At 36.4% G+C, this 16,797-nt stretch overlaps 1 protein-coding gene across 4 annotated transcripts in view; it reads left to right on the top strand.

The window, feature by feature from the left end:
- The window catches only part of SKAP1 (src kinase associated phosphoprotein 1), a 401,607-nt gene that overhangs the window by 20,548 nt on the left and 364,262 nt on the right, over window positions 1–16,797 (top strand). For all 4 annotated transcript variants that reach the window (XM_074224177.1, XM_074224178.1, XM_074224179.1 and 1 more), the window contains exon 2: window positions 1,204–1,309. In XM_074224177.1, coding sequence (XP_074080278.1) covers window positions 1,204–1,309 — 106 coding nt within the window. The remainder of the gene's footprint in view (window positions 1–1,203; window positions 1,310–16,797) is intronic.

Raw genomic sequence — 16,797 nt, 5'->3', positions numbered from 1 at the left:
CTAACTGTATTTGTTTCCTCATCTGCAAATGTGGATAAAAATTTACATTAATTCTACCTAGGAAGATCAAATAAAATAATGTTTAAGAAAAGAAACTGTGTCAATGTAAGCTAGGTAGTTTGGTGGGTAGAACTCTGGTCCTGGGCTCAGGAAGACTTCAGATAACTGATTAACTCTGGGACTCTGGGCAAATCACTTCACCTTTACTTGCTTTAGTTTCCTCATCTATAAAATGGGAAAAATAATAGAGTCTACTTCCCAGGTTTATTGGGAGGACACAAATGAGATAATATTTGTGAAGTGCTTTGCAAATTTTAAAGTACTACATATATGCTAGCTATTATTATTATTATATAAGCCAATATATTGATAAGAAGTATTTTTATTATCTCATCACTGCATAATATTTGAAGTTAGTCAATTTGGCATCCATGATTTTTTTTCTCAAAATAACTGCATTCCAATCAGAGGTACATTTTGGGTACATTTTGGTTTTCCTTTTCTTTCAGAATAAGTCAAGGACCTGGTAATTTTGTCAGTTTTTCCCAATTGTCAGTATAGTCCTTTTCCTCTGTATTGTATTAGGGGAGATTAGGGGTTATGTGCCTTTAAAATTAGGGTTCCAAATGTTACTGTGATTAATATAAAGTGAATTTGGTATTATACAAATACCTTCCAGCATGACCCAGATTTAAAATGCATGTTTGAGCCACATGTACTCTTTTCTTGGCCAATCCTTTATTTATTGCATCTCACTCCATTTTACTGTGTAATCTTTTAATAATTTAATTTAATAATTTTTTTTCTTTGAATGCCTGCTTTTTTGGTTGCTTGATTTTATATATTTGGTTTTAATTCAGTGGTGTTTGTTAAGATTTCTTCATGGTTTTCTGCTGGCCTGTCACTTTCTGTGACTAGTTTGCAACATTTATATGTTTATGAAATTTGACAACCTATTCCTTCTGCCATCCATGATCATGTTTAATATTAAAATATAATTTATTTAGGAAAAAAAGGTCTGCTTTGTGGCTGACATGTGCCTTAGCTTTCTAGGCTGATAGGGTCCAAGACTGACATGAGCTACCTTGTATGCACTTTTTTTTTAAACAGGGAAATAATGACCATCCTGAATCCCCTTAGTCATCTTTCCTCTTTCCCCTTTCATTTCTTCTTTCTTTTTGAGTCATTTTTATTTCCTTCTAGATGTGGAAGATTACCTGGTGGAAGGTTTGCAGAATGAGAGCCTTAGTACCAGTGCATGGGAGAGCAGAGATGCAATTTTACAGGGCTTCCAGCAGATCAAAGCCAGGTTTGTCTAAACCCATTATTATTACAATTGTTACTTAATATTTCAGATGAAGTATAATCTAATTCAGTAGACATTTGATAAATGTAGTAAGAGAAAGTATGAAGATACAGTTAATTATCTGTGTAGCCTAAGGTAATTAGAAGACCTCTTTTGAGCCTCGGGTAACTACATTGACCTTTATTAAAGATCTTTCCATTTAACTAAAAAAGTTGGCAAGGATTAAAATGATGTCGATCCATATTTCTTCAGGAAAAAGTATATTTGACAGTAAGGAGAGACCCTTTGGTTTATCTTCTCAACCTGTGGTATATTTCATTATCTCTTTCCTCAGTTGAAGGGACTTCATATCAATCTATCCTAAGACTGCACTGGGATATTATGCTTAACTAAGAGGTTTTTCCGATAAGAGATTCTGACCTATTTTTGAATGTATGCATTTTATAACAAGTGTATCTAACAGGTACAAACATCTTTAGGGGGTGGGGAATAGGGAGGAGCAAAAAGGAATTTAAGATCTTCCTTCAAAGCCTATTTCCCTGCTACCTTATGCCTGGAATTAGGTGGTTGGATGAGGGTAACTTTGGCCTTTCCAATCTGATGGTATTTGTGATCTGGAATTTTTATACAGAGTCCCAACTATCCCTGTCTTTAGAAGGTGGGGAGGGGGTACATAAAGACTCGAGAGACTGATAGTTGTATATCTACTTTAAGAACTCCACTTAAGTCCCTGAGCAGCAGCAGAGAGTTTTATCCACTGGAAGGGCCCAGAGCCAGATCCTATTCCCCACAGTCATGCTAAAGAACCTCACAAGATGCCCTGCTGTATCTTAATCGATCTTTCCTGCTGGCTAATTAAGCATCAGTTTTACTCAGCAACTTGGGACTATGTAATTATCAGCCTGGGTTGGCCTGAATAATTGAAACAAGCAGAATGCAGAAGACAGGAACTTGCTTACTTTCTTCCCTGCTTCCTTCCTTCTATCTTTCCATCCATCCTTTCTTCCTTTTTTCCTTTTCTTCATTCTTTTCTTTCTTTCTTTTTTAATATTTTTCTTTATATTTTTTGAAAGGCAGTGGGGCTTAGTGACTTGCCCAAGCTCACACAGCTAGGTAATTATTAAATGTCTGAGTTGAGATTTGAACTCAGGTCCTCCTGAATCCTGGGCTGGTTCTTTATCTGCTGCACCACCTAGCTTCCCTTCTTTGTTTTTCTTTCTTTACTTCTTTCTCCTCCCTTCCTTTCCATTCCTTCTCCTTTTTTCCTTGTCCAAAATCAAATTATCTATAATTTCATCAACATAGGGAGCTCCCAGCATGAGAATTCCCTCCACCAGTACCCTTGATTTGGTGAATATGCCCTATGGAGTTGCCTAAGACACAGAGGTTAGTGACTTATTCAGGGTCACCCAAAAATATTAAGTGTGAATGGCACCAATCGAGCCTGGATCTGGATTCAGGAAGACCTGAGTTCAAACTTAACCCCAGATGTTACTATAGACCCTGAGCAAATCACTTAAATGCAATTACCTTAATTAGTATGAAAATTAACATTCTCATAATATACTAATAGTATTATAATAGTAGATTTATGTAAATGGCTGACACACTGCATTTGTTTGTCTTTAGAAGTTTGTCTCAAGTTTGTCTTTAGAAAGAAACCCAAATAGAGACTCAGAGGATAATAGATCTAAAACTGGGAGACCCTTCAGAAACTGTCTACCATATTTTCCCATGTATAAGACACTCCCTTTTATGAATAATTTGGGATCTAAAAACTGGGAGTATCTTATATAGTGGTTGTAGTTTTTGTAGTGCTTGCATTTCCCATTTTTTCACTCTTGTTGTCTTTGTGCTCATTGTTTCGCATTTGTTACTGGTAATATTAGTTTACATTTTGCCACATTCTGCCCAGAAATGGCTCAGGAAAGATTTTCATACAGTGCTGAAATTCAAGTGAAAAGTGATCCAGTTTTCAAAAGTAAATAGAAATGGTGCTGCTGAACATCAATTAGGTCCTCCTTCAACTGAGAAAACAATCTGAGACTGGCTACAGGAAAAAGAAAATGCCATGAGAAGGCCATTAGGCAAGTCAGACAAATGGCCTGATTTAGAGAGGGAATGGAACAGATGAATTGAGGAGCGTAGGGCAATGAGAATTCCTGTGTCCACAAGGATGGTTCAGCATGAGGCAAAATGAATTGCTGATGAAAAAGAAGCTACTGATTTCAAAGGAGGACCCAATTGGTGCTTCAGGTTCATGAAACAAAATGGACTAAGCATGTGTCCAAGCACCAGAGCTGCCCAAAAGATGCCTGATAACTATGAAGTTCAAGGTCCTTGAATTTCAAGATGAATAAAAAAACTTGAGTTCAATAACTTTAGGTAATACATTTATTTTCCAAATTTCCAAATTAGGGTGCATCTTATACATGGAGATTCAATCTCTTCATTTACTGATAAGGAAGTTGAGACCCAAGGTCAGGGTAATTGGATTGCCCCAGTTTACATAGGTATTATTAAAGGTGATATCTGAACCCAGATCTTCTAGCCCCAAAGACAAGAAACAAGGGATTGGGGCTGGACTTATGGTTTTATTGGCCTGAAAACCTTGATGAGGAAATTTCTTGTACCTACATAGGTTGGCACCTTAGTGAAACTTAGCATGATAGAGAATTTTCTAGAGCTCCTCTAGAAAGATTAAGTAACTTGTTCAGTTTCACAAGCCAGGATATGACAGAGAAGGGAACTGAACCCAGTTCTTCTGGACTTTGAGGCTAACTCTCCACCCAATGGAACATACTGCCCCTTGAAGGGGACCAAAGTCAACTACTCTCCATTTAGTCATGGAAGTGGTCATATATCATCAGAGGCTGCACTAGCAGAGCACAACTTCTGGTCAGTCCAACGAGTCCAATTAGTATCTTCTTGATGCTGGGGATAAGAGGACAAAATGAAAAAGAGACCATGCTTTCAATGAGCTTTCATTCTGCTGGGAGGCTGCACCATGCAACACTCTGAGCTGAGAAGGCTGGACCCAACACTAGAGAATGTTGTCCTTCATCTAGGAACCAGACCAACAGAGAGTTCATCAGTAGAGGTCTGGGCAGCATTTTTCTTTTGGCAGTAACAACTCATGAAACTCTCCTGTATGGCAGTGAGGGACTGTGGTTTGTGTTGGTGGAGGAGCATCTGCTCTGGTGAAATCATGCAGCTTTTAAAGAATTAAGGAAGTGGATGCGTAAAAGGATGGTAGTTGTTTCAGACTTTTGGTTTCACAGTGGGAACAATGTGCATTATGAGACTTGTGTGGGGTATGATTTGATCCATGAAATATCTAAATTTATATCCCAGAAAGTAATCTGGTAACAGAACTTAATCAAATCTCTAGGAACTGAAGAAGTCAAAGGATGAGAATGGTATCTGCTTTAGATTTTTTTGGTTATGTTAAGGGGAACATGCTATGTAATCAATATTCTGATTAAGTGAGGGGTAGGTAGGGAACAGCATGGAGCCTTAGAGAAGGACACTTTTTAATACTCCTTTTAATAAATGCACATATTTCAGTGCCAGGAAATTCTCCTTTTCATGGTTGAGAAGTGTTTGATTTTCAGTAAGTCGAGTCATATATTTTCCAGTAAAGGTTCTGGGCAAATAATCACTAAAATCTTGCCTGGAGTTCACCAGTGCCCCATTCCAGTTCTGGATGCACAACTAGGAATTCTCCTTTGATGAATTTGCTTCCAGAGAGAAATGTCTGAATTTTACATTTTGACTCTATAGTAAAAGAAAGAATTGTGTTGATTTGACAACTGTAACAGTTGCAATAGGAGTTACTTTGTTTGTTTTTTTTTCAAAGAAAATGCAAGAAAACTGAGTTTGAGGAGTAGGGAGCCACTTAGTCCTTTTAAAGAGCTTGCTGTGGTTTGTGTGGCAGACATTCAGGAAATCATCAGCAGTAGCTTCAGGAAACATCTGCATCGTTGGGGGCTGATTTCTGTGCATTTCTTTGCTGTGAGAAAGACAATCTTTTCATTTATAATTTAATTATTATTCAAATCATAGGAGAAAGTGAGAAGGATATCAAAGGAGAGGGATTTTATGGGAAATTCTGTAGGATTTAATGAGTATCTACCCTTCACAAGGTACTGTGGTAGGAGCTCTGAAAAATGTAAAGACAAATAGGACATGGACTCTGCTCACAATTTCTACCAGCTAACTGTTTACAAGAGGCAGTTTATCAGAGAGTATAGGTTCATATAGGTAGTGGGAATCAGGCAATTTTGTTGTTGTTCAGTCATTTCAGGTGTGTCTGACTCTTTGTGACCTCTATTTTTTTTTTGACAAAGATACTAGAATGGTTTACCATTTCCTTTTCTAGCTCATTTCATAGATGAGGAAACTGAGGCAAACAGGGTTAAATGACTTGTCCAAGGTCACATAGTATAAGAGACTAGATTTGAATTCAGTTATTTCTGACTCCAGGCCTGGGCTCAATTTGTTTAATAGTTGGGTGACCTGATTTACTTTAGGCAGCTCTATAGGACATATTCATTAAGTCATAGGCATTGATAGAAGGAATTCTCATGCTGGGATTCCCCATATTGATAAAACCACCCATTCTTCTGTACCCTAATATTTCCTTGAAATCCTGATATTCTTATTCAGTTGGTATCAAGAAAGGAAGGATTGTTAAAATGGGCACCTTCCTTGCTGCAGTTTTGTTTTGTTTCTAGGCATACTTCACACACGCACACATTATTGCTTACATTAAATTGTTGCTGTTGTTCAGTAGTTTAGTCACGTCCAACTTTTTATTATCCCGCGGCTGTATTATCCATGGGGTTTTCTTGGCAAAAACATGGGAGTGTTTTGCCATTCCCTTTTTTCAGTAGGTTAAGATAAACAGGGATTAAGGTATTTGCTCAGCACACAACTAGTAAGTGTCTGAGGTCAGATTTGAACTCAGGTTTTTCTGACTTTAGGCCCAGTGGTCTATTCACTGAACCACCTAGCTACTTCATGAAATACTGGTGTTCAGAGGTGGGTGACCTCATTTAGTTTGGGAGTATAGACTGAATCAAACCTTTCAGCTAGACTTCTGTCAGTTATTAGTAGGTCATAGATCCCTTTATTACAAGGGGTAGTTTTTGGAAAGCTATGTGTAAATCTCATTTTGGTAATCATGTCAGAACAGGGAATCAAATCATATCTAAGATGAAAACAATTCATGTGCCACAAAATGAGCTTTTAGTCTTATTTAAAAAAATAATGTTACAGACTTGTTAAAAAGGATGTTTTGGTGAAAATTCTCTTGACAATTACCATATACAACCTTGAATTAAGGTCTGGTTTGTGTTACTATCCTCAAAATCCTTCAGTGATTCTCTGTTGTCTGCTGATTAAAAGCCAAACTTCTTAGCCTGATTGTTCCTAATGTTCTGTATACTTCTATTCTTCCCTCAGTAATTCTATATTTCAGCCAACACATTCCCAGCTCCATCCCTTTATTCACCCTATGACTAGAACATTTCACTTCCTACCTCTGCCTATTAAAATTCTACCAGTTCTTCAAGATTCATCTCAGTCTCTACCTTGTTTCTAAAGCCTTCTCTGTTACCCCCTCTTGAAAATTCATTTTATCTCCTCAGACCTCACATGACTATTTTCTATTTGTCCTTCCCTCTATTCTCCTTTCCTCTTTCCCTCTTATTCCCTCATTCTTATTGTCCCTTCTCCTTGTCTTCCTGAAATTTCATTCACTTAGGAGATTCTTTGTGAAGAAACTATCTCTATTAATATAGATCAGAATCTACTCTGCAACCTATAGTCTTAGAAAGTGATGTGGGGCACTTAAAGGTTGAGTGACTTGTCTAAAGTCACACCACCCTTATGTTTCAGAGGTAGGACCTAAACTCTGATACTTCTCTACTCTAAATTGTATTTCCCCTTATATCAGTCAATTTTGTATTACAGCTGTTTATATTGTATTCCCCTGCTAGGTTGTAAACTCCATTAGAGTAGGGACTGTGTTGTTGTATTTGATCCAATATTTAGGACAGTGCTTTGTATGCAGTGGGTATGAATTGATTTTTACAAATACATTTTATTGATATCTTTTGTTTTTTGCATCTCTATAGTTTTTCTCTTTCTCTGAGAGAATCATTGCATGTAACAAACCATTTCTTAGAGACATGCCCAACAGATTCTTCTCACAATAGAATCCCCCTTTCTATTCTCTTCTCTCTCCTTATCTCCTGGCTCATTCCCTGTTGCCTCCAAATATAACTAGAATTCCTAAACCTTAAAAATACCTATGTCCCCCTCCATCATTCTATATCTCTCTTCCCCTTTCACTGCCAAACTCCCAGAAGTTATATAAAAATTAAAAAAATGTTTGATTTCATTTCCTATCCATCATTTTTCCATCCCTTGCAATATTGTTTCCACATTGATCACCCAGATTAACCACCATCAACCACCTTCTCCTCCTAGATACTCTCTGCTCTCTGATTGTCACGGCATTGCTCCTTCTTAGTACCTTTCCTATCTGTCTGTCTACTTCTGCTTCATCTCCTTTGCTGGTTCATCATCTTTATCATGCCCCTGACTAGGAGTTTACACCAAAGTTCTCCTCTATCCTTTTTATTTTTCCTCTTCATATTCCTTTAGTGACACTGTTAGTTACAATGCATATAGTTAAAATCTCTGTGCAAATGATTCCCATAATCTAAAGATTCAATCTTAGTCTTCTGAACTTCAGTTTTCAATTATCAAGTCCCTATTGGAAATTTCAAACAGAATTTTCTGTCAGTATCACATACTCAACATATCCAAAACAAAAGTCACTACTTTTCTTTCCAAATTCACCCTTCTTCCAGACTTTCTAATTTTCATCCAGAGCAGAGCCACCATTCTTCTAGACACCCACATTTATAGTCTTGGATTTTCTATTCCTCTTTCTCCAGCCAGCAAGTTGCCAAGTCTTCTCAGTTTTGCCTGTAATTATTGATCATTGATTTGATTTATTGAGATTATTGATTGGATTGACTAGTATCCTTCACAACCTTGCTTCAAAATACCTTTGCAGGCTTTATATATATATATATATATATATATATATATATATATATATATATATATATATATATATGTATATATACTATTGCCCTTTGTATATTTTCTATCCCAGACAAACTGAACTTCTCAGGGTTTCTCACTTATGATTCTGAACTTTCCATCTCTGTGTCTTTGTATAGACTGTCTATTCAGGCCTGGAATGCTCTCTCTCTCTCTCTCTCTCTCTCTCTCTCTCTCTCTCTCTCTCTCTCTGCCTCTTAGAATCCCTAGCTACCTTCAAAACTGAGTTTAGATTTCCCCACTGTTGCCTCTTTCCTGATTTCTCCCTCCCCCAGCTGCTAGTGCCTTCCTCTGTAATTTTCATGTATTTTACTTGTTTATATTTTGTTTAGCTTTTTTTTTTTAGGTTTTTGCAAGGCAGGTGGGGTTAAGTGGCTTGCCCAAGGCCACACAGCTAGGTAATTATTAAGTGTTTGAGACCAGATTTGAACCCAGGTACTCCTGACTCCAGAGTCGGTGCTTTATCCATTGTGCCACCTAGTCACCCCTATATTTTGTTTATCTTGATGCAACATGTTTCTCCAACAATAATAATACCTACTATTTATTTAGCAATTCAAGGTTTGTTAAAATCATCTCATATTATACTCATTGCAACCTTGGAAGGTGGGTGTTATTATTATCTCTAACTTGCAGTTTAGGAAACTGGGGTAGGAAATGTTAAATAACTTACCCAGGACCATACAGCTCACAAATTTGTGAGGTGGGATTCGAATTCCTTATTCCTGACTTCAGGTTCAGCACTCTAGCTATTTTGTCACCTAGCTGCCTTTCAATAGAATGCAACTCTTCAAGGGCAGGAACTCTTTCCTTTTTGTTTTTTTAATTATCAATATTCTGCTAAGGCAGTGCCTATCACAAAGCAGATGTTTAATAAAGGCTTTTTGTATGATTGCTTGATCATATTTTTAAATATAGATGGGACTTCAAAAGCAAAAAGAGTGATGATAATCATAACTCACCATTATACAGCATTTTAAAGTTTATAAAGTATTTTATGTAGTATATTTCATTTGAAATAGGACAAGGAGGTGGCACAGTGCTGGGATGATAGACCTAAAATCAGGAAGAGTCATCTTCCTGAATTCAAATTTGACCTTAAACAATAACTTTGTGTCCTTGGGCTAGTCATTTAACCTTGTTTGTCTCAGTTCATTCTATGTAAAATGAACTAGAGGACATAGCAAAAAACCACTCCAGTATCTTTGTGAAGTAAACCCGAAGAGGGTCATGAGGTTTACCACAAATTTCTTTTGATAGTGCTTTGACCCTGTCGTTTGCCAAATGGGAAAACTGAGTCCCAGTAAGGTTAAGTGATTGACTCTAGGTCATATAGGTAATAAGTGTCAGTGATAGATTTTGAATACTGATCCTGATAATAGATCCAGTCATCTTTCTGCTTTCTAGCTTACTTTCTGCCCCTCTGTGTAAAGCAACATATAAGGAATATCATTAATTAATTCACCTTTTTTTTCAACAATTCTAAGCGGGTCCTCTTTCCACTCACATACAATGGAAAGGGACCACAGTGTCTCTCAAGCTTAGTCCTAAACTTTGCTATGGTTCAAAAATCTGTAATCTAGTAACCAATCTGATGATGGGCCTCTCTCTAAACTTAATAAGGCTGGTCCTTAGATGTCATTCCACTTTATTTCAGTGAGTATGACTTGTAATCTACTTGTAGCATTGTAATGATTTCTAATATTTTACTAATTCTTTTCAGTTTTTGTACCATCATCATAATTCCATTTACTACTCTCCCTTTCCATTCAGCCTACCTTTGTAGCCTATCAGATGAAATAATCATATCTAACAATAAAATTAACATTTCACTCCTGTAGTATCCTATCACCCCACTGATAAGAGGTTTTGATTGATCATTGCAATTGCTCAGTTTGGCTTCCTTTTTTTCTGTCTTTTCATCTTTGAAATTGAATTTCCTTTATATACAGTTTGGTTGAGTCTTTTTTTAAGATATTTGTTAAATTTAATATGTGGTAATTGCAGTGTTTTGATTGTCTGGATTTCCTTTTGTACTTCCCTCTTTTATGTATTTTTCCAGTGTTTCACTAAAGCATTGTTTTTTGCTTTTTTTTTGCAAGGCAATGGGGTTGAGTGACTTGGCCAAGGTCATACAGTTAGGTAATTATCAAGTGCCTGAGGTCAAATTTGAACTCAGTTCCTCCTGACTCCAGGACCAGTGCTCTATCTACTGTGCCACCTAGCCACCCCACACTAATACATTTTCAAACAGAACAAATTCACACATTTCCTCAATATGAATCATGATTGTTCTTTGTATTGATTAGCATTCTAAAGTCTTTCACTATTATTTTCCTGTTTAATAATACAGTCATTATATAAGTTGTTGTTCTGGTTCTTTTTACTTCATACAAATTTTCCCTGGTTACTCTAAATCCATACCTTTTGTTATTTCCTAGAGTGAAATAATATTCCATTGTATTTACATACCATAATCTGTTCACCCATTCTCAAATTGATGAGCACCCAGTTTGTTTCCAGGTTTTTTTTGGTTCTTCCATCATCTGAAGTCATATCTGACTTTGTGATCCCATTTGGGGTTTTCTTTGCAAAAATTCTGGAGTGGTTTGCGATTTCTTTCTTCAACTTAGAGATGAGAAAACTGAGACAAACAGTTTAAATGACTAGCCTTGGATCACATTTGAACTCAGGTCTTCTTGATTCTAGGTCCAGTGCTCTATCTATTGAGCCATCCAGCTGCCCCTCCAATTCTTTACTACAATTTTTAAAAAGTGCTACTACAAATATATTTTTTCATATGGATTATTTCTTCTGACTTTGATCTCTTTAACAGATCATGTTTAGTGTTTAAAAGACTATACTTATGGCATCTCTGGATCAAAAAGATGACTGCCTTTTATTGTTATTTTCATTTTCATAATTACAGAGGTAGCTTATTCTTTTTGTTCCTATGTTTTTTAACGTTTGTCATTTATTATGATGTAATATTTCAGAATATTTCTATACTATAGTTCATTCAGCTATCTCCAGTAGATATTCACTTATTTGATTTCTGGGTTTTTTTTGGGAGGGGGGTTGGCTTGTTTTAACTATTACAGAAAGTGCTGCTATAAATAATGTTTTAGTATACATCAGATCTTTATTTCTGTCTTTAACCTCCTTGGATATGTTCCCAGTAATGTGATCATGGGTTAAAGGCTATGAACAGTCAGTTTTGTGACTATTCTCAATTCCAAATTGAATTGGTCTAACTGTTTTGGAAAACAATGCAGCCTTATTTTTAAGTGTTTCACACAAACCCTTCCCTAATTTGTTGCCTTTGAATCCCTGCTCTTGCTCTGACTTCCTTTCCTCTCACCTCTTCCCCCAACATTCCACTGCCTGAGAACCAAAAGGGCAAAGAAAAAAATGGAAGCAATCAGAGCAGTGTTCCTCATTTTCAGCGTGCTGAAGGGACTTGGCCCTCATTTTTGTTGCTGCCCAAAACTCAGTGGTATTTGCCAAGGTTTGGGGACTTGCAAGTAAATCAAATACCCTAGCTTGATCTTTGCTGCTATGGTATGTTCTTTGCAACCATTTCATCATCTTGAGTGACTGTAGGAAATGAAGTCTGGATTGTAAGGGGTTGCTGTCTTCACTATGCTCATCCTTCCCTCCCCCAACACACAAAGCTATCCACTCCCCTTCCCCAGACTTTTTGAAAAGAAACTGTATGAGCCAACTGAGTACTCCCTGTCCTGTGAGATGACTGCCAATGACGGGTAAGCTTCCATAAGGAGCAAAATAAAATCAGTGACAATTGCTATGTTTCAAATAAAGATACTGGATATTTTACTACTCTCCTTCTTTGCTTTGCCTAAGAACTAGTAACCCTTATTCTCCAGGTTAGATATTATGTTGGATCCCTAGTGCCAGTGGTCATAGGCATTTTTTCTATTGTGCATATTTCAAAGGTCACTGAAGGACTTGGGACAGATGCTTGTTACTTGGAATAAAACAGATATATGAGCTACACAAAAATACCTGAACCTAGACTTTATTTCAGAGAATTACAATAAACCAAGTATGTGTGCTAGAGAATTGCTTGTTAAGTGTTCACTGTGAGCCTTAACACATTAGAAGTCAGTAAATGCTACAAATTAGGGCTTGATTTATTTGTTGTTTGTCTAGACTTTTTTAAAGTGATGGACAAAATGAGAAAAATGCATATTAAACTTCCAAGTATACCATACCTTTGAAGAACAGGTTATTGAATATTTTCCAACACCAAACTCCCTCCTCCCTCCAGTTTGAACATTTCCCTAAGTATTTATTATGATACAGTTTAGGAGGAAAGGATGAAAAAATTTGGATTTTTAAAATATTGAGCTTGGATAAATAGTCTCTTAGTGTCCTCTTTGGAAACAACTTATTTACTGTCATTTCTGGAAGTGAAGGTCATAACCAATAGAAACAAACCTAGGCTATTATTTCCTTTTGTGAAACTTTTTGATATTTAAGGGGATTCCAAACAAGAGACAGACAGATTTCTAGCACAGTAGAAAGTATGGTGTACTGCAGTAAAAAGAAGCAAAGGAATCAATTCAAGTTTGTGACACAACCCATGAAACCCAAGAAATGTAAACTGTAGGATGAAATTCTATATGGAATGTGTTCCACAAAGCTGAGTTCTTTTGTGAAACTTTACACATAGTTCAATAACTCAGGCCTCAGGTGACTTGCAGACTGCCCTAGTTGACTTGTGTAGTAGTCTTGCCATGGCCTCAGTTGCAGCTTTAAAAGTGTTAATCAGCAAAAGAAAAAGCAGCTTCTAATATACTTTATGTAAATGTTGGGTCATACAAGGGAAAAGGAATACAAGGAAATGGTTTGAAAAAAATTCTCTGGAACAAAGGTTTCATAGTATTATACTGTAAATATTTATGGACTCCACACCACCAAATATGTAGAGTTTCATAAAAAGTAGGCTATTAAATCAAAGAAATCTTCTCAATACAAGAGGATTTATTAAGTAAACTAAGAAAAGGGAATACTGGTATTACTAGTGTTGCTTACAGTATACCCACAATGACTCTTTCTGTTGGGTAAATACTCTTTCTAGAAAGGAATCCGATCAGGCAGGCACATGTGCAGATTCAGATGAAATAAATCTGAGTTAAGTGTATGAGCCATTTAAACCTAAATGGCTTTTAAGGATTACATAGTAAATGTAATTTGGCTACTTCTCAAAGTTTGACAATTCATTTCTCCCTCCTTGGAACCCACCCCTTTCCCATCCTTAAAGAAAGAGAAAGGAAAAAGCACTACAGTGTTATCTCACTATTGATTAATTACATGCCAACTTCTGGACTAGTTGCCTGTTTATTCTGTGTGTTTGTGTGTGTGTGTGTGTGTGTGTGTGTGTGTGTGTGTGTGTGTATTGTGTGTTGGGACTTTTTTCATTGGTATTCAAAGTGTTAAAATTTTTGGAACCTATTTACTTGGGGGTTCTTTATAGATCTTTCATCTTTCTATGGTGTTATACAGGTGAGATGGATGGACTAAGGTCCACCTGATTGTTTCCTGGGCTTTCAAAATCACACTAAGGGAGAAAGGTGATCTTTATTAAATGTCTGTGATAATGCAGTTCTTTACTTCAAAGAGCAGGGCAGATTGCATTACCATTCTTTCAGAGCAGTCTCAAAATGGATGATTTTCCTTCTAAATTCTAATCATAATTAGAATGTGAACTAAATTGTAATTAAGTTTGTTTAAAGATGTGAGAAGGGTAGGCTTAGAGAAGGGAGAAATCTACCTTCTAAAGGAAGCCTTCCTTTTAATTCTAGTTGATCATTCCCTCTGTTGATGATTTCTAATTTATCCTTTGTATAGCTTGTTTGTATAGAGTTATTTGCATATTGTCTTCCCCCCATTAGACTGTGAACTCTTCAAGTACAGGGACTGACTTGTATCCTTAGCACTTAGGGTCTAACCTGAGCAAGGTAAATAATTCATACAGTTTTGGTGATATGTACTGTGTGTGTGTGTGTGTGTGTGTGTGTGTGTGTGTCCTGTTAGAATCATAAAACTATACTATATAAAGCTGGTGGAAACCTTAGAAACCATCTAGTCTAAACTCTTCTTTTTATAGTAGACAAAAGTGAAACCTAGAAAAGGGAAATTATTTCACTCCATTGACATAGATTAAGGGCTGTGTAATAGATGGTATTTATAAAGGGTGTCCCAAGAGATTTTGGACACCCTGTATAATCTAAACTGGAAGACTTGGAAAGCGATTTACACATAAATCATCTCATCTTGAAATGTGACTGAGATCCAAGATCTTCTGACTAAATCTTTCTACTATGCTATGTGAACTTTCTCCCTTTGAAGAGATTTCTTGAATTCGGTGGTCTTTCCAAATTGAACTGATTCTATTTTGTTTTTGTCACACTGGGTTGTAGTTAAAGTTGTCATTAGAAGCTTCTCTTCATGAGTATCTCACAAATCAGAAATTAAATTAAAAGAACCTATAAAAACAAAATTTTAGTCGTCCAGTTAAAATGTCTCAGATAGCAAGTAGACATGGATCATACATTTTAGAATTCTCATGAATGAAGTTTGGCACTAGAAAGACCTGGATTCAAATGTTGGCCTCAGACATTTACTAGCTGTGTGACTGGACACTTGGACCCAGATGGCTTCTGGAAGAGAAAGTGAGTTTGTTGATTTTGAAACAGCCCCCCCCCCTTAAATTAAATTCACTTGTATGTCATGGTCTTTTTCAAGAACAAGGACAAGCAACAGCAACTACTGCTCTGTGATCCTGTTCAAATCACTTAATCCCTCTATGTCTCAGGCAACTTTCCATCTTTTATCTACTAAATTATGGATATTATAAGTAGCTATATAGATAGCTGTGGAGTGAGGTAGTAATCACTAGATGGATATAATCATGTAATGAATAAAAAAGAACCAGATGAATTTTAAACATTTTTTTTTTTGTGGGAGAAAGAACTCTGACCACAAAGTTAAGACTTGGTATGGTAGATTCTCCCCCGCGCCCCCATCCCCAGCAGTTAGGAAAATTTTCTTTTTCTTTTCATTATTTTTTTTTCTTTTTCAATAAAACTTCCTGGCCCCACTTTAACCATGACTGCATTGGTGAATGCTTCCATAATAAATGTCTAATAATACTAACTATGATTATGTTGTTTTAATTTTATATCTTGTTTAAAATTTCAGATTGAAGTATAGGAAAAATGCAATTTCAAGGCAGTTTTAGTTCATTAACATAACTATGCTGTATGTAATTTCCACTGATATTGAGCTCGTTAAGCTGAATAACATGCAGCATCAAGATAGAAAGAAATTTAAAAATGTGACCTGGCAGTCAGGCAGATAACTGAGCTCTGAATATTACCATTGAGGCTGGGCTGGCCCCACTAGATTGTCTTTAATTAGCCGAGGCACTTCTCGTCATCTAGCCATTTATTCTGAATGCTTGAAATTTGTTTCACTCAGCGATGGGATTTAACTCTGCATGAGCACTTGGACGTGCCCATATTCTCTACTGAATATAGATTTGCTCCCAGAACATCTCAGAAAATTCTTGAAACCATTTTCATAGACACTCAAATGATCTAGGTTCATATGTCTGAGTCTGTAAATCAAGGCCTGTTAAATTCTAATGTTGTTCATGAAAAAGCATCTGAATATGATTCCTTTTTTCAGTTTATTGCCATTAGTATTGGCCTTGATTTTAAGTCTGATTTCATCTGAACCTCCCATTAATTTGCCCCTCTGTGGCAATTCGTTCTATACTTAGAGAGAGACACTGAAAAATGTCTCTTGGTAGCATCCTTGCATTTGTAGTCTCCCAGGAACTTTGTGGTATGAGGCCTTTCTGATTGGGGTCCTTTCTCTGATTTGCATGCTGTCCATTCTTTCTGATAAATTTCCTGTCTCTCTTTTTTCCCACTGTTAATATGAAAGAAGTAAATGGCCTAGTAGGGAAATGCAAGAAAAGGGAGTAGGGGAAATGGTGTCTGAATTAGAATCTTTTGATATTTCTGTAATATTTAGCAACAGTATTCAAAAAAGGCAGACTTTGCTAATGGTGATATTTATAGATTCTGCTCTCTGCTTTCCCTTTCATATTTTGGTTAGCATAGGTTTTTTTTTTTTTGGCAAATATGAAGAGTGAGGGGGCAAAAAAGACACATGTTGCCAACTAATCTTTTTACTTCTAGTGAAGTGAATATTATTCATGCTGTAACTAATGATATGTTTTAATCAGAGAGAAAAGATGCAGGAAAATTAATATGAACCAAGTTTGATTTTATTTCTTGGTCCCTCCTGAAAATGAA

The sequence above is a fragment of the Macrotis lagotis genome, chromosome 2 (assembly GCF_037893015.1).
Source record: "Macrotis lagotis isolate mMagLag1 chromosome 2, bilby.v1.9.chrom.fasta, whole genome shotgun sequence".
Lineage (NCBI taxonomy): Eukaryota > Metazoa > Chordata > Mammalia > Peramelemorphia > Peramelidae > Macrotis > Macrotis lagotis.
The sequence above is the reverse complement of the archived record's forward strand: the minus strand, read 5'-3'. Positions and strand labels throughout refer to the sequence as shown.